The 17,957-nt window shown below is 46.7% G+C and overlaps 2 protein-coding genes across 10 annotated transcripts in view; one reads left to right on the top strand and one right to left on the bottom strand.

Annotated features, from left to right (window-relative positions):
• Nucleotides 2,171-16,839, top strand: TMEM216 (transmembrane protein 216). Of its 4 annotated transcripts, XM_013994240.2 has the most exons (6): nucleotides 2,175-2,850; nucleotides 3,493-3,594; nucleotides 4,171-4,276; nucleotides 4,396-4,488; nucleotides 7,784-7,985; nucleotides 8,269-16,839. In XM_013994240.2, exons 4-6 carry the CDS (start codon nucleotides 4,443-4,445, stop codon nucleotides 8,282-8,284), a joined length of 264 nt encoding a protein of 87 aa, XP_013849694.1. In that variant the 5' UTR covers nucleotides 2,175-2,850; nucleotides 3,493-3,594; nucleotides 4,171-4,276; nucleotides 4,396-4,442; the 3' UTR covers nucleotides 8,285-16,839. The 4 variants fall into 4 exon arrangements, with proteins under 4 accessions (XP_013849693.1, XP_013849694.1, XP_003122685.1 ...); XM_013994239.2 differs by lacking the exon at nucleotides 4,171-4,276 and having other exon boundaries at nucleotides 2,171-2,836; nucleotides 8,272-16,839; XM_003122637.4 differs by lacking the exon at nucleotides 4,171-4,276 and having other exon boundaries at nucleotides 2,177-2,836.
• Nucleotides 11,508-17,957, bottom strand: part of CPSF7 (cleavage and polyadenylation specific factor 7) — a 25,349-nt gene continuing 18,899 nt past the window's right edge. For 3 of the 6 annotated variants that reach the window (XR_002341470.1, XM_021082934.1, XM_021082933.1), the window contains one exon: nucleotides 11,509-13,548. The gene's annotated coding sequence lies outside the window, so the exon portion shown is untranslated. Of the gene's footprint in view, nucleotides 13,549-17,957 lie in introns of all 6 variants that reach the window. The other 3 variants (XM_021082932.1, XM_021082931.1, XR_002341469.1) reach the window with 2 other exon arrangements.

Raw genomic sequence — 17,957 nt, 5'->3', positions numbered from 1 at the left:
TATCCTGCTGTGCAGCACTGGGAACTATGTCTAATCACTTATGATGGAGCATGATAATGTGAGAAAAAAGAATCTATACATGTATGTGTAACTGGGTCACCCTACTATACAGTAGAAAATTGACAGAAATTCACAGAACACTGTAAGCCAACTATAATGAAAAAAATAAAAAAATAAATAAATAAATATATATATATATATATATATATATATATCAGCAAAAGATGCACATGCCACCAGGAAGGACCCTGAGTCAGTAGAAATATGGGCACAAACAAGATAGTTGGCTAGAGACAACACCCCACTCCTGACAACTTGGAGCACTGGCCCCCCATAAAAGCTATAGAAGCCACTCTTATTGTACACAGCTCTTTCTGTAAGCTCACCCCTGTGTGCTCTTTCACATGTACTGTGCTTTTTTTTAATTGGCCACACTTGTGGTGTGCATTGAACCTGAGCCACAGTAGTGACAGGCCAGGGATTGAACTTGAGCCACAGCAGTGACAACACTGTATCTTTAACCCACTGAGCTACCAGGGAATGCCACACATACTGTACTTTATTTTTGCTTTTTTAGGGCTACACCTGAGGCATATAAAAGTTCCCAGGCTAGGAGCTGAATCAGAGCCACAGCTGCCGACCTACGCCACAGCCACAGCAACTCAGGATCCAAGCCTTGTCTCTGACCTACACTGCAGCTCACGGTGATGCCGGATCTCCAACCCACTGAGCAAGGCTAGGAATGGAAGCACATCCTCATGGATAAAAGTCAAATTCGTTTCAGCTATGCCACAACAGGAACTCTCCATACTGTGCTTTTAATAAACTGCACCTGCTTCACGGTCTTGGTCACCTTGCTGAATTCTTCCCCCAAGGAAGATAAGAACCAAGGTCTCTCACTGCCGAACTCAAGCTCATTGTGTTACTCATAGGCCCTGGGTACCAGGGAACCAGGATGCCACAATGATGCTCCTGTGTTTGTTATTTCAATCTTATTGCCTATTTTTAGCACCGATGGGAGCTACTCCTTGCTGTCTATGACAGGAGTCAGCAAAATTTTACTTAAAGGGCCAGATTGTAAATATTTAAGCCTGTGAGCCATATAGTCCTAACAAGTGATGCAACGACTCAGCCTGAAAGCATGAAAGCCTATTACATGAAAGCAGATGTATTTCATGGATGTGGCTGTGTCCCCCCCAAAAAAACTGGAAGAAACAGGTCTTCAGATAGGTGTTTTGGGGAGAAGACTTTATGAACCCAATCCTGGCATCTCCTCATATCTAGAAAAGCGCTAAAATCCTTCATGGTGATGCCTGCTCCTCATGACTAGCGGGAAACTTCACCAAAGGAGAGTAACTTTCTGCTAAATTGTACCACCCCTTTCACCAAAATCACATATATACTGGCATTGCCCCCACTTTTTTGGAGCATTTTTTTTTCCAGAGCTATCTGAAATGCTGCCTCCCAGGCTATAGTCCTCACTTTGACGGCCCAAAAATTTAACTCACAATTCTCACATTGCGCATTTTTTAAAAGTCTACAAGTGTGACATCTTTTTCCTGTCCTACCCTTCCTGACAGTGGGCTAACCCCTATGTCACCCTGAGTCCATTCAAACCCCTTCTTCCTGTGATGGAACATGATGGAGGAAAATGTAAGAAAAAGAATGTATGTATATGTGTAACTGGGTCACTTTACTGTACAGCAGAAATTGACAGAACATTGTATCAACTACAATAAACAAAATTTTAAAAAAGCAAAAAACAACCCTTCTTCCTAGTCCCCTGCCCTGTGGGGTAACACATTTTTACTGCTCCAAATCATAACAAGTTTCAAAGCCCAGTTTACAGGCCATGTCTTGGAAACGTCTCCCAACCCCTACCGAGAGTACTTTGTCTTCTCAACTGCCACTGCACATTGGGGTCAAGTGCTGATTATATTTCATCTTTTGCTCTTATTTATGCTCCTTGAAAGGAGCCTCCAGTTCCGACTAACTTTGGTACCTTCTTCTTCTTCTTTTTATTTTTTTTATTTTGTTTGTCTTTTTAGTTTTTAGGGCCGCAGCCGTGGCACATGGATGTTCCCAGGCTGGGGGTCGAATTGAAGCTGTAGCTGCCAGTCTATGCCACAGCAACCTGGGATCCTGGCCACGTCTGCAACCTACACCACAGTTAACCACAGCGCTGGATCCTTAACCCACTGAGCAAGGCCAAGGATCCAACTTGCATCCTCATAGATACCAGTCAGGTTCCTTTCCGCTGAGCCACAAGGGAAACTCCAACTTTGGTATCTTCTAACTCCCTGGTACATAAATCAGATGCATAGAAAAACCCTACCCCCGCATCCCCTCCCCTCAGAAAAAGACTGTTTACACAAAGGATCCCCAAACTCCACGCCGCATTTGCAGCGCACTGTCGCGCACACTATTTCTCATTTTAAGACCCATGTTAGTAAAGAAACCATGGGACCAGGGCCTATTCACCAACTCTGATCACATTACCACTACTGGCTGCTTCGAACAATTCCTGGTAAATTTGGGATGGGGGCGGGGCGAAAACTGCCCCGCCCTCGGAGTCCTGCAGACGACATCATCTGCTTTCTTATCAGTCCTCTGCCAAAACCCCAGCGAAGTCGGTTCGCGGCCCGCGCTCCTCCCGGCGCAGGCGTGGCCGTCACAAGAGTGCCCCCGGCCCCAGGTAACCATCGAGTGCAGCAGGCGGATAGAAGGGCCCGAATCCAGGGCCGCTCCGTCCCTCGCTTCCGGCAACGCCTCGCTGCTCCAGGAGTGCTGTAGCCGCGTATGCAGTTTCCATGGGGACTGAAGATGGCGCCGCGAGGTGAGGTTCTGGAGGTGTGTGAGTTGCTGGTCCTGATCCCTTCAGTTTCCCCCCCCACCCCGCCCTCCTCTCCCAGCGTCGACCTGAACCCTCCATTCTCCTCACTTGTCCACAGCAGGGTTTAGCAGCCTCACCTACCCTGAGTGCCAGAAGGTCTCGAGATGTGGGTCTCAAATACCCCCAAATCCTTGGCTCAGCCTGTTCTAGGCCGGCTCAATAGGAATTTGCAGCGTGGCTTCACACTGGCCAGTGCTGTCTCTGGGTCCCAGTTTTCCTTCCTAAATAGCGACGAGGTTAGATCCCTGACTTTCACCCCCAAAGCCGAAGCGGTAGAGTTTGATGGCGATTCTGGAAAGGAGGAGATTGAAGGAAACACACACACACACTCACTCCTCATCAGCAAACAGAAGTGCCCCCAGGGACCCTTTCTGTCAGCTGAAACCCCTCCACACTCCGTACGCACACGCGCGTGCACACACACACACACACACACCACACAGACACCTTCTCATCAACAATCAGAAGTGCCGCCAGTGGCCCTTTCCACCAGCTGCGGCCTCCTGTTTCCTCCAAGTTAGACACAGAACCATTCAAATAACTGGGGTTGAGCTGCCTGCCCTCCAGCCCGTCTCTTTTCTCTGTGCTCCTATTTTCAGGTAAACGGTTATCTTCCACCCCCCTGGAAATCCTCTTCTTTCTGAACGGGTGGTATTATGCTACCTATTTCCTGCTGGAACTCTTCATATTTCTGTATAAAGGTAAGGTCTGGGGTTTAACTACCCTTTCCCCAACATCCCTTCCCCACTTCAGCCCAGAGCCAGCTCCCACCCAAAGCCTTATTTTTTCATTCTTTTCTGCTCCCCTGCAGCTCTTCTTCACTGCAAGGTCTCTTCATCAGATGGCTTCCTTGAGAATGATTCAGTAGGAAGCCACTCAGCAAGAATTTCTTGAGTTTGGGAAATGGGGGCTTCTCCCTTCTGACTCTCCCCTGTCACCTCTCTTTGCTGAACTCCACTTTAAGCCCATTGGTGACCCTCAGAAGCTATTCAGCGCCGTATATCCGTGTACATCTGATCTGATAACTGGAGAGTGGCGTCCCCACAGAATCTTTTTTTTTTTTAAGGTTTTATTGAAGTATAGTGATTGCAACTATAAATTGATTTGCAATGTTGCGATAATTTCTGCTGTACAACAGAGTGATTCATTTACACATATCCACATCTCCATTCCTTTCCAGATTCTTTTCCCATGTAGGTTATCACAGAATACTGAGTAGAGTTCCCTGTGCTATAAATAGCAGGTCCCCACTGACCACCCATCCATTCCATATGCAGTAGAGCCCCACAGACTCTTGGAGTTAGGAGTAAAAGCCCATAATTACGAGCCTGCCTCTAACAGACATAGCCGCACCATGAGTTAACGGATCCTGCCCGTATCTCAGTAAGTAGCTCATGGGAAGAGAACATGATAAGACTCATGTTCTCTTTATTCCCAAGTGAGTGGGAGACCTTGTGTGTGCTGTTCGACGTTGTTTGCAAACTCTGGCTTTTGTATCGCAGGTCTCCTGCTACCATATCCAACAGCCAATCTGGTCCTGGATGTGGTGATGCTCTTCCTTTATCTTGGCATTGAAGCAATTCGACTGTTTTTTGGTGAGTGTTGTCCAGAGGCTATTTCCATTCCTTGCGAGATGAGCTGGTATCTGTAACTTGATGAACAAAGAAAAGCACTTAACCTTGGCTCACAATGAGAGAGTGGATCTGGTGGCATATCCCGTTACACCCTCTCTGAAGTTTCAGGCGGCTTCATACTTGGGGTCAAGACTTACCTGTCTATTGCTCTGTTGCGCCACAGGTGGGTGGCGGCATGAGATATTAGATCATTCCTTCCCGATTATCTAACTACAGGAGTGCCTGGTTCCTCTCACTGGTTTCTTGGGAGAAGAGATTTCGTTGTAACTCCATGTCCAGGGCAGTAGATCAGCAATAAGGTCCCCTCCGGTTCTCTGAAAAAGGATTTCTCTAGGACAAGTTTACATCCCCGGAGGTACAGAGCAATCCCTCATGAGTTACCTCATCCCTGAAAACGGTGTTAAAACATACACTGAGGGAAAAAAATAACTTCAACAAAAAGAGGTTCACATAAAGAACTAAGAAAAAGATAACCTCGTTTTAAAAATTAGCAAGGGAGGAGTTCCCTTTGTGGCTCAGCAGGTTAAGAACCCAACTAGTATCCATGAGGATACGGGCTCAATTCCCGGCCCCGCTCAGTGGGTTAAGGATCCAGTGTTGCCGTGAGCTGTGGTGTAGGTCGCAGACATGGCTCAGATCCTGTGTGGCTGTGGCTGTGGCTGGTAGCTGCAGCTTCTCCATTTCAGCCCCTAGCCTGGGGACCTCCATATGCCGTGGGTGTGGCCCTAAAAAAAAGTGCACTGGGAGTTTCTGTTGTGGCTCAATGGCAATGTGCCTGACTAGTATCCATGAGGTTGTGGGTTCGATCCCTGCTCTTGCTCAGTGGGTTAAGGATCTGGTGTTGCCGTGAGCTGTGGTGTGGGTCGCAGACGTGGCTCAGATCCCGCATTGCTATGGCTCTGGTGTAGGCCAGAGGCTACAGCTCCCTAGCTGCGAAACTCCATATGCAGCGGGATCGGCCCAAGAAATGGCAAAAAAAAAGAAGAATCACAAAGGACCAGTAAACATTATAAAATGCCCAAACTCACTAATAAAAAGCAAATTGGAAAAACAAGGTGACATTTTTACCCATCAGATTAAAAAGATTTCCAAATACCCAGAATTCAAATGCCTGTTTGAGGAACAAGTCTCTGTTCCTGCACTCATGTGGGTATTTATATCCCATTTATTTATGGGATATAAATATAAATAAGTGCAGCCTTTTGGCTAATAGTTTTTTTGTTTGTTTGTTTGTTTTTGCTTTTTTTTTAGGGCCACACCTGTGGAAGTTCCCATGTTAGGTGTCGAATCTGAACTGTAGCTGATGGCCTACACCACAGCCACAGCAACTCGGGATCCGAGTCACATCTGTGACCTACACCACAGCTCATGCCAGAACCTTAATCCACTGAGCGAGGACAGGGATCAAACCTGAATTCTCATGGATGCTAGTCGGGTTCATTACTGCTGAGCCACGATGGGAACTCCTAAAATTCATATTCTTAGACCTAACGATTTCACTTCTAAAACTGGTTGAGGGAGTTCCCTGGTAATGCAGCGGGTTAAGAATCTGGCGTTGTCACTGCTGTGGCTCAGGCTCAATTCCTGGCCTCAGAACCTCCACATGCTGCAGATATGGCCAAAACCAAACCAACAAACAAATAAAAACTGGTTGAAAAAACCAAACAGGAGTTCCCATCATGGCGCAGTGGAAGCGAATCCTACTAGGAACCATGAGGTTGCGGGTTTGATCCCTGGCCTCACTCAGTGGGTTAAGGATCTGGCGTTGCCGTGAGCTGTGGTGTAGGTCGAAGATGCGGCTCAGATCTGGTGTTGGTGTGGCTCTGGCGTAGGCCGGCGGCTACAGCTCCGATTTGACCCCTAGCCTGGGAACCTCCATATGCCGTGAGTGCGGCCTTAAAAAGCAAAAAAAAAAAAAAAACCAAAAAACCCAAAACAAACTAAAACAAAAACCCAAAACCATGAGAAATACCCTAAACATCTATCAATACAGGATTAAATAAATTGTGATACTGGCTCAATGAAATTGTTCATAGCTATTAAAAAAGAGTAAGGTAGTTATGTGTAGAAAGAGGGCTATGCGAAGTGGTTAAATAAGTTGCAAAATAGTATGCAGAGTATGATTCTATTTTTATAACAATAAATAGTAATATGTGGAGTTCCCATTGTGGCTCAGTGGTTAACGAATCGGACTAGCATCCATGAGGACACAGGTTCGATCCCTGGCCTCGCTCAGTGGGTAAAGGATCTGGCATTGCCGTGAGCTGTGGTGTAGGTTGCAGACGCAGCTTGCATCCTGTGTTGCTGTGGCTGTGGCATAGGCCAGCAGCTGCAGCTCCAATTCAGCCGCTAGCCTGTGAACCTCCATATGCCTCAGGTGCGACCCTTAAAAAAAAAAAAAAGCAAAAAACAAAACAAAACAAATAGTGATATGTGACTATACACATACAAAAAGTCTGAACAGTATATGCATCATTCTGTAATAACTGCTATCTCTAGGAGGTGAGTCACAGGGTCTTTTAGTTTCTGTATTTTAAAAAACAATTTTCTGTATTAATTGAAAAGTTTTCAGTGATTATGTATTTTTGGTAATACATAAAAAAATTTTCTGGAGTTCCCATCGTGGCACGGCAGAAATGAATCTGACTAGGAACCATGAGGTTGCAGGTTCGAGCCCTGGCCTCACTCAGTGGGTTAAGGATCTGGCATTGCTGTGAGCTGTGGTGTAGGTCGCAGATACGGCTCAGATCCCATGTTGCTTGGCTGTGGTGTAGGCCAGCAGCTGTAGCTCCGATTAGACTCCTAGCCTAGAAACCTCCATATGCTGCGGGTGCGGCCCTAAAAAGACAAAAAAAAAAAAAAAAAATCTGAGGAAGTTCCTTGTGGCACAGCAAGTTAAGGATCATGCATTGCTGCAGCTAGGGCACAGGCCACAACTGTGGCACAGGTTCAATCCCTGGCCTGAGAACTTCCGCTTGCCGTGGTCGTGGCCCTAAAAGTTTTTTTTCCTCAAAGATTCCATTGTCCCTTGACTGGGAGCCAGACTGGAAGCAGGACCTTCCAGTGAATGACCCCAATCCTGTAGCTGCTCCAGAGCCTCTAGTTTGAACACAGGGGGGCCCGCTTTATAAATCTGCACGTCAGCATTCAGAACCATTTCTCTCTGCTTGCCAGTCCATGCCATTCCACCCACCTTTCCTCCAAGGCCTAGGAAAGCAGGCCACTTGGAGGTGACTCCATGGGCTGTGTCTGACAGGTACAAAGGGAAACCTCTGCCAGCGACAGATGCCACTTGGTATTAGTGTGGCCTTGACCTTCCCATCTGCCGTGATGGCCACCTATTACCTGCTGCTGCAGACGTATGTGCTCCGCCTGGAAGCCGTCATGAACAGCATCTTGCTCTTCTTCTGTGGCTCAGAGCTGCTGCTTGAGGTGCTCACCTTGACGGCTTTCTCCAGGTACTGCTGCTGAGGGGCCATCTCCTGTCCCCCGAGGGCTGGGTTCCCATCTCCGGGAGGGGTTCATTCTTCTTCCAAAACCCGAGGGGTCTAGAGGACTTTGACGGGGGAAAAGGGTGTCTGTAGGACTGCCTTTCCCAGCAGGGAGGTTACCCACTTAGGGAACTGGGAAGATATCCTCCTTGTTCTTTGGGGCCAAGAGGCTTGGAATACAGAACCGTTCAGGCCAGCTGCTCTTGTTCACTGGTCTTTTAACATTTTCTTTTTTTCTTTCTGCCATCAGTAGGGACAGGATTTGACGTGCAAAACTGTCAGCCAGCAGCCCTCACAGGCTGAGACCACACACACATCTGGTACTTGAGCCACACCAGTGAGGAATGCTGGGTCAAGTTGTCCTGGGAGAGGTGGCAGCTTTCCCTCAGCACAGACACTTGGGGAACAAACGGAGCCTAAGTCTGCTGGGCACCATCTTCTAAACCAGGCCTATCAGCCCAGGCCTCTTGTGCACTCCCGTATAGGGAGGGGCGAGACCGAGCCTCTCCTGGCCCTTCTCAGAACCAGTTCCCTTCTGACCTCCAGGTCTCCTCTTTGATCGTCGTGGCCAGAGCATCTTGTGCAGACCGTGTAGGCTTCTTAGGTGGGACGTGAGCCACACCCCCGTGTGTGCTGTGCCTCACATGTCCTGTAAACCATGGAGCGCCTCAGGAGGGCCTGCTCCCGGAGGGATGCAGAAGCCTCTCGTCCCATTTCTCAGAGACTGAGCTCCAGGACTTTTTAGTAGCTCATAGTGTTATTTTTCTACTCTCATCATGAAACAAACATTATTTTATAATAAATGTGTATTTTCTGTTGTGGGGCTTGTCGTCTTTTCCTTATGGCATCTGTCCCTAGAATCTCACCCGCTCCAAGAGAAGGTAGAGAGAGACTCTCCCAGCGGTTCATCCTCAGCGCTGCCTCGTGCTCCAGTGTGGACACACAGGCAGCGATGAGGGTGGCCTACTGGTTCTCTTCCCGCCGCTCCAGCGTCAGTTAATCCCGACGGCCCTGCCAGCGCCTGTATCCTGACTGCTTATATTCTTCACTTCTCCCTCAAAGCCAGCATCTTGTCTCCCCTTCCTCTTGTAGAAATTGTTGTCTTTCCAAGGTGAGGCGTGAGTAACTGGAAGAAGCATGTTCTAAACTTACCATTGTTTTCTGGTCATTTGTTTTAGGACTTCAAGTTAACATAAAAACAACACATACTTTTGTTCTTCAAGCTGGAGAAATGTTTCCCTAAATGAGTGTATCATTCCCTTCTCCAAGTAACTAGCTTTAAAGCGGTTTCTCATCCTGCATAATCGTGGCTTTTTTTTTTTTTTTTTTTTTTTTTTTTTTAAAAGCCCCAAGAAGCCACCAGGAATCATAACAGAATCCACTTTAGGAACCCTTGAGCCATATGGCCCCTCTGGTGTCAGATGAGTCCTAGAACATCTGCTCTTACTCAAAAAGTAATTGAACTTTAAGCACTTCATGCTGGTTTTAACTGCTTATTTCCTGTGAGCAGGTCATCCTCATCTAGTGTAGGCCTCCACTGTCCAAAGCGCTAATGCCTCTTCTTGTTTCCTATGTCCTTGCCCACCCCGCCCCAAACTGCCTTTAGGGTCCGTCCAGATGGTAGTAGACAAGTCTCATCAAGTGTGAAACGGTAAAAAAGCCAGTAGGAACCTCCCTGACATTTCAATCACATATCCCACTAATACCTTGATTTTCTGAGTCACTGCTTTTTTGTCTAGCCCTGCTTTGAGGAAATCACTGGCATCAAACTGAGGAAATCATTCTTCATGGCTGTTTCATTTAGAGTTTCATGGCTTAAGGTGACCCTCCCAGCAACACCGAAAAATGAATGGAAGTTCAGTTGGAAGTTTAGAGACAACTGAACTTGTCTCTAAATTGTCTCTAAGTTGAAAGCTTATAATTCAAAAAGGCTCTAGAGATCAATTTAACCTAATCCCCCACTGGGCAAGTTTAGTGATGAGGAAGTAACACAGCCAAGCATCGCACAACTGGTTATGCACTGCTTGGAAACTTGTGTCTCAACCTGGATCAAGTAAATTGCACTCCTTAAGGGCACCACATGAGGATGAGAATGGTTGAAATGGGATAGGATTAGAACAGGAAGTCCTCTCATTTTCTTCATGGTTATTTGGAAGCTTAGTGCATTGTGTTTCCTATGCACGGCTCAATAGATGTTCATCCTTCTTGATGCTTGTTGGAGCCAGCAGTGTGGATGCAGTTGGTCACAGCAGAGGAGAGCATCATTCAACAGACACAGAGTGTGGACGGCAGTCAGCGCAGCTAGTCTCTCAGGGTTAATGTGTCAGAGGCTGTACTCACTGCAGTGTCACGGGAAGCCACTATAGCCCATCCAGACCTGAAGGACTTACATTCTGGTACAGCGGAGAGGACAGAGCAAAGGAACAGGCCCTGGTCACAAGAGCTGGCAGAGGCCTGCTCAGGTATCCACACTCATACTCATACCTAACACTGTCAGGTGACTGCAGTGGCCTTCCCAGGGGCTGAAGTCTGGCTCATTTCAGGAAGCACTTAGGACGCAGACTCACATATCTGGCTTTAGTCCATGGCAGCAATTTAAAGGAGACAAATACTCATTCAGTGCTTGCAGAGTATATTTAATCCATGCAAGTCCTGTAAGGCAGAAAGTAGTCAACGTGGATGTTAATCAGGTCCAAGGGTATTAAGCTTAAACAGTGAACACTGGGATTTAAACCTAGAGGGGACCCTTTTCCCTTTCTATACCTCATGGTGGCCCCTAGAAAGTGAAGAATGTACTTGCTTCCCTAAACTAGCAGTCCTCACACTTCAGTTTACCTAAGTCATCTGGAGCATAAAAACTGGATTTCTAGACTTGAGAGACTGACGCAGCACAGGAAGGCCTTTTAGCAAGCACGGCACGTAACTGAGATGCAGGTGACGGTGGATGAACTCAATTTGAGAACACTGCTTTAAGTTTGGAGAAGCACTCCCGCTGTTTTTTTTCTTTCCTTCAAGTTTCACATGATCACAGCCCCTCAGGGAATCTCCCTTCTACTCGGGTTACTTGTTAACCCTACCAGTTACACATACATCATCCTCTCTCTGGTTCATCTTTCATCATGGGAACTCTTCTCCTGTTCCCCTGGCATTCTAAAAAGCCAGCTTTCTGGAATCCCAAGGATTACCCACAACACCTGCTAAGCGTTCTAGTCTGTACTTCCCTTATACTTCGAGTTGTTTTTAAACATATTCACACTCGTTCTGATTCTGAACACATCCCCTTGTGGAAGGCAGAGCAGCTGTCATCTTACAGGGTATGCGGCTTGTCCATGGTTAGACAGACAGATGGGAGGAGGCACTAGCAAGCTTATCCCACGTGCAAGTCCAGCTGAGAACTCGGGGTTTCGTTCCCCTCCCGAAACCTACCTTGGCCCGTGCCCATGTCCCAGACACCTCAACAAATCTATTCAATGCAGAATCCATGAAATAGCTCACACCCCATTTATTATTTAAAAATATTTTGTTACAAAAGGAAAAAAATACAATGCAGTATAAAAGATTGACAGCGTCATCAAGTTTATTACACAATTTTCAACCTATCAGAAAGACAAACAAATCACCGACAACAGGGGGACGGGGCCTTGACCTTTTGGAGGATTGGGTTTTTTTTTCCTTTTGCTATCAGGAAATAAAACTAAAAAATGTGTCATTGAGTAAAAACAAAACAAAAATGGGGAGAAAAAAAATTCTCCGGGTAAACGGCTTTTCCGGTATTCTATATATCTTTTTTCTCCTTAAACTGTCACCGTACTTGGTTTTTTCTACATTAAAAAGACACCCGGAGCTGCTCTTGTTGATAAGCACATCACTGAACACTTGGCCGGCTGGGCGGGGTGCCATATTCTGAAGTGGAGGTGGGGATGGGGTTGGGCGACAGGGGAAAAAGAGTTACAAACCTGTAGCCTCTGTCCCAAGGGAATGTGCCTCTCCAACCCTGGGGAGGGGGCTCCCTCAGTGCCGCGCTGAGGGCTGTGTCAGAAACGTGCAGGGAACAGAGGGAGGGTTCAATCCAACTCAGTCTCCCCTCTGAGCCAGAAGGGTCTCTGGTGACCCTACAACTCACATGCCACGTCTCATGTTAGATGTCATATGCCCTAGAGATGCATGCAGAAGTAGCATCCGTCGCCCCATGGGTACTGCAGGACCCTGTTGCTGCCGCTTCCTCCAGCAGCAACCACATCACAATTTGGATGTCATGGGAAAAGCAATTCCATTTGCCTGTGTAGAAAATGACCCCCAGAGTGGTGGTCCTTAGAACTCTGAGCTGAGCTCATTCAAGTCAGGCTCCACTTCTTCCTTGCTCCTTATCAGAGGCAGCAAGTACCTCCAGGCAGAGCGAGGGGAGCTATTAAGTCAATAGTCAAAAGCTGGAAAAATACCAAATTTGTGACTTTACCTACTAGTGCCAGGTTATCCCACAATAAGTAAAAGTATGTACCTGGAGGATGCAAGCCCATGCTCACATCAAACCTGAAAAAAGAAAAGCCTATGGAAGTAGGCCATATCCTGCCCAACTTGCCTCCTTCCCCACTCCTAGTACTTCACAAGCGTTCTTCACTGCTGAGGTCCGATATCCCCAACTCCCAATGGCAGTACCTTCCTCTAAAACAAGGAAGCAGCCTTCTTGGGGGAAGGGCTCCACATGTGAAATGGAGAAGCCCCAGGGAAAGGGAACACCTAGTGGAGCTGGTTATTGCAAGAGGCAACCAAGCAAGAAGCAGTAGAGGGTGGCAATTGGCTCTGCCAGGCTCCCCAGCGGAAAGCAACCTCACGGGCCTTCTCTGCTTAGGAGAGGCAAGTCCACTGAGGAGGCTGGGCAGCAGGGAGTTAAAAGGGTGCAGCCCTCTGGGAGGCCAGGGAAACAAACCGTCAATACGTAAGGGGGAAAGCAAGACAGGAGCAGCTTTCCACAAGGTAATTTCTGTTCTCATGGTCCCTCCACAAAGGGCTGGGGAGGTAAAGGAGTTCAACAAAGAAGTGGTATGTTAGCAAGGGGTTTGGACCCTCTTGGCCCCATCAAAACATAGTGCTGAGGGCAGGACCCTGGGCATATTTTGGCACACCTGGTCACTCTCCTACGGATCCCACAGGAGGATCCGTTTTCTTTGGGAAGGATGTCTTCCCATCAACCTCACACTGAACTCCTCCTGGAGAATCAGAAACTCTTATGTTTCCTTGGACAAAGCACCGTTCTCTATGGAGACCAGGGACCTGGACAGGGTTTCCTCCTGTGTGCCACCCTCCCAACCAGATGAAATCTTTAAGTTCTTTACCCTGGCAAACAGGAGTGGGACTGGGAGGGCTGCCAGGCAGTCTTCAATCCTGTAGGGCAGAGGGTATTCCCTGGGGGTCTGGAGGGGGTTAGGGGCTTGGAGGAAGGGGAAGGGGTGGAGCGGCCTCCGTCCTTTAGTCCTGATCAAGGTGAGGAGATGCAAGTCCATTAAAAAAACATTTGCTTCCAACCAGACTCCTGCAATGAGAACATCAGGAGAGAAGAAAGAAAACACAAGTCAGAGGTTACTTGCCAATTAACAGGGGCTTGTATAAATTAACACTAGCATTTTCTAAAGCGACAATGTATAAAGTAGGGGATGTAGACAGAATACAAGCCTAGGAAAGGAAAAGACAGCAGAACTGTCTGGGAGTGCCTGGCACTGTGAGTAGTGAAGGAATGGTTGGAGGAGAAGCTACAGTGACTAGAGGGGAAAAGAAGGACATCTTATTTGAAGGCTGGGGGAAAACAATCAAATGAGGTAGCAAAGCAGTTGGTCTGAAAAGGAACTTGGGCTGGGAAAGTATGGAAGCTACTACATTTCAGGAAAAGTTGCCATAAAGGAGCATGGTGAGTTTAAATACTGTTTCAGAAAACCTATTCTGAGCAATTCATGGCTTACCTTGAGGGGAAGGGGAAAAATCTGGAAGTGGCAGGTACAATGGCAAGAAAACAATCCATCAACCCCTGAACTCCTGAGAGGCCCCAGCAGAGAGCATGTACTTACACAGGAAAACTCCTAAACTCTCTTTCTTCTTTTCAAGAAGCATGCACACACAGAGCCAGAGAAGTTCTAAGCTGTGCTAAAACTCAAGAGATTTTAAGTCTTTCCCCAGACAACAGCTATGGGTGAGGGACCAAGGAGCCTATCAATACCAAGCAGGAGTGATCTGGCCACGCCACAACAGAAAACAGAGCACAGAAAGAAAATGATTAGCAGTCACCGTCCAAGAAACCTAAAAGCGGAGTTCCCGTCATGGCGCAGTGGTTAACGAATCCAACTAGGAACCATGAGGTTGCGGGTTCGATCCCTGCCCTTGCTCAGTGGGTTAACGATCCAGCGTTGCTGTGAGCTGTGGTGTAGGTTGCAGACGCGGCTCAGATCCCGCGTTGCTGTGGCTCTGGCGTAGGCTGGTGGCTACAGCTCTGATTAGACCCCTAGCCTGGGAACCTCCATGTGCTGAGGGAGCGGCCCAAGAAATAGCAAAAAGACAGAAGAAAAAAAAAAAAAAAAAAAGAAAGAAACCTAAAAGCAGTTAAGGACTTCTGCTGAACAGTTAAGTGCTGTTTAGTCACTTGCACATCTCAACCAAAGCTCAGGTCCCTAGTACCCTTGGCCCTTGTTCCAATGCTGCAGTATCAATCTGCAAGGGGTGGCCTGATCCATCTTAGCAAATAAAATGACTGACAGCAAAAAGGAGAAAGGGGGATTAAACTCAGGCTTAGGATTTCTAGTAATGCCCAAACTGGCAACATAGCCTATGCTATAGTTTCTGTAACCTGGAGGAGCTAGCCAAGAAAACATGCATCCATCAGCCGCCTGATCCTTCTACACCCTGAAACGGTACTATTTCAGCTTAAGGTCCTCAGAATCTGTCATGGCCTCTGAATTTTCTGAACATCTATGCAGGCAGTATCTTTCACTCTATTTCAAGCAGGATAATGTCCTAAAATAAAGAATATCCTCACACTCTAAAGCATACACACATATACCACAAGAGAGATGTAATTTGGGAACTGTTCCTACAACACAAAACTCAGAGGATAACTAATGCATCAGAAGTAAGCTACAGTTGACCCTTGAACAATATGGCTTTGAACTGTACTGGTCCACTTGCACGCACATTTTCTTTTTTCCAACAAATACCTACTACAGCACTACACAATCAGAGGTCAGTTGAAGCTGTGAACTGCAGAAATGGAAGACGGACTGTAAAGCTATACTCAGATTTTCAACTATGCAGAAGTCAACCCTCCTAACCCCCATGCTGTTCAAGGGTCAACTGAAGTGCACCCAGTTCTTAGAGGTTATGGCTCCCATTTTGGTGCTCATGTGTGAATGCAGACAGGAGGCCAAAGTGAGTCCGACTTCAGGCCCCAAAGGTGGTGCCCATCCTGAGGAAGCACTGACAAAAAGGTGCTATTCTTTTGCTGCCTCGAGATGGAACACACCCTTGGCTCTCAGGGAACACCTGTCCATACACTATAAATACTATTATTTTCTAACTAAAAGGTGTTATACATAGAGCTTGCAAAGTTCTCAAGGTAAACAAGGCCTAGGCACCATCGCCTCATCTTGAAATCTAAAATCACAACTTGCTAAATGCAGATGGAATTAGGCATCCCAGTCTGAGAATGTGAGAAATCGACATTTTTGGGGTGTCAGAGTCAGTTCTGCTGGACTCGTTATGCAGATGCAATAACCAACATACCTAGAGGGTGACTAGAAAAAAATGGGGAATTAGAAACCTCTTCAAGAGTTAACTTCCTCGTCTGTCACAGGCCCACACCAGCCAAATGACTGTTGGCTGGGAACTACTGGGTTATAGGATTTTTATCCGAATTGAATCATCCTTATGTTGCAAGAAACAGTCCAATTTTATAGGTGGAAAAATGAAAGTCTCATGTTCAAGTGTTCAATCCCCAAAGTACTGACCAATGGATCTCACAATTTGTCTACCAAAAGGCTGTTAGGAGTAAAGCCAGCAGGAAAAGTGACATGCAGTTACATGTTCCAACTACTAAGCTGAGTGCAGCCCGAGACTACAATTGATGCTTTGTACCTACTAAGTAATACCTCCCCGGAGACTCTTATCCTATCAGCTCCAAAGGACACACACGGTAGGGCTGCAGGATTGGAGGAGGGTAGTGATTGACACCGAACCCTCAGGCAACACCAGAAACTGTGCTATAGCTCAAACAAGGAGGGAGTGCTGCTACTGCTACAGAAGGGATGAGACTGGTCAAAGTCCTACACTATCCACCCTGCCCACTCCCTGAGACCGAATTGTGCTCCACCTTCCTTGGAGTCTGATTTCTGGAGAGGTGGGCACCTCTCAAAACTTAACCTATTGCAAATTTAGAAAGAAGTATCCAGAATCCACAGCGTGTTGATTTTCCAAGGGGTATCCATCACTTTCATGATGTCAACCACCCCTAGACTGTGTGGAATAAATGAATGGTTTAAGAACAGAGAAGGGAAAGAGTTCCCACTGTGGCTCAGTGGTAATAAACCCAACTAGTTCCATGAGGATGCAGGTTCGATCCCTGGCCTCGCTCAGCGGGTTAACAATCCAGCATTGCCTTGAGCTGCAGTCTAAGTTGCAGACAGGGCTTGGATCCCAAGTTGCTGTGGATGTGGCTACAGTTGGCAGCTGTAGCTCCAATCCGACCCCTAGCCTGGGAACTTCCATACGCCAAAGCCCTAAAAAGCAAAATAAATAAATAAATAAAACACCCAAAAAACAAAACAAAACACACACACACACAGAAGGGAGGCAGGTTAAAAAAAAAAAAAAAAAAAAAAAAAAGTTAACTTCTCCTTTTCCCACTTATCTGCTTCCTATAGAAGAATTCCCAACTATAAGACCTCTTAACTTAAAGGCAGGCGATGCCAAACAATGAAGTAGAGGACTATAGCCAAACGTAACAAGACTCCTTTCCTGTAAGTAGGTGGTTGTCACTAGACAACTATTTACAGTCCTTGTGAACTACAGGCACTCACACACAGGAAGTGGGGAGAGTTTCTTTTCCCTTCTTCATCCAGTCATCCATCCACATACACTGCAAAGATAGCGAAGAGAACTATTCCGACTCCTCACCCTCTTCAATCACCATCATTTCAGACCAGATCAGCCAAACACCAAGGGTGCTTTCCTAAATGTAATCAATGTGAAACCACAAAATTGAGGAGAGACCCCAAAGTCACCTGAGTCAGGCAACAGTCTTCAGGAACCATAAACAGACCATCCTAGCCAGAGTCTAGACTACTTTTAAAGATCTCCACAGATACAGTCCAGAAACAGTCTTTGTTGGAAATTTGTTTTCAGTTGGGATTGCCAAGCTGGTGGGATGGGACCTGGAGCTGTCTGAGAATGAAAATAATGGAGCTGGAGCCCTTGGAGCCAGGCAGGCCTAACCCAACTTTTCAGTGACTTACTATAGTTCCCTGACCCCAACTTTCCTACTTCTGTTTCTATTAAAAAAACAAAACAAAACAAAACATTGTCAATAAGTTTTTCTAAAGAAATATATCCTGCCACTGAAGTATCCTCCACACAGTCGCTAAAGTTTTAGAGATAATTATTTTCAGGGAGTTCCTGTTGCGCCTCAGTGGTAACGAATCTGACTAGTATCCATGAGGATGCAGGTTTGATCCCTGGCCTTACTCGGTGGATTAAGGATCCAGCATTTCACTGAGCTTCCATGTAGGTTGCAGACTCAGCTTGGATCCCATGTTGCTGTGGCTGGCAGTTGCAGCTGATTCGACCCCTAGCCTGGGAACCTCCATGTGCCACAGGTGGGGCCCTTGAAAATAAAATTAAAAAAAAAAAAAAAAGAGAGAGAGAGAGAAATTATTTTCAGATCAATTTCTGCTAAGTATCTTG

The sequence above is a fragment of the Sus scrofa genome, chromosome 2, assembly GCF_000003025.6.
Source record: "Sus scrofa isolate TJ Tabasco breed Duroc chromosome 2, Sscrofa11.1, whole genome shotgun sequence".
NCBI lineage: Eukaryota > Metazoa > Chordata > Mammalia > Artiodactyla > Suidae > Sus > Sus scrofa.
This window is presented reverse-complemented; position numbering and strand designations above follow the sequence as displayed.

What these genes read in the sequence shown, in the direction of transcription:
- TMEM216 (XM_003122637.4), top strand. Translation starts at nt 2,800, where the DNA reads ATGCAGTTTCCATGGGGACTGAAGATGGCGCCGCGAG. An exon ending in CTTCATATTTCTGTATAAAG is followed by an intron (nt 3,595 to 4,395) that starts GTAAGGTCTGGG and finishes TTTGTATCGCAG; the next exon opens with GTCTCCTGCTACCATATCCA. An exon ending in AGCAATTCGACTGTTTTTTG is followed by an intron (nt 4,489 to 7,783) that starts GTGAGTGTTGTC and finishes TGTGTCTGACAG; the next exon opens with GTACAAAGGGAAACCTCTGC.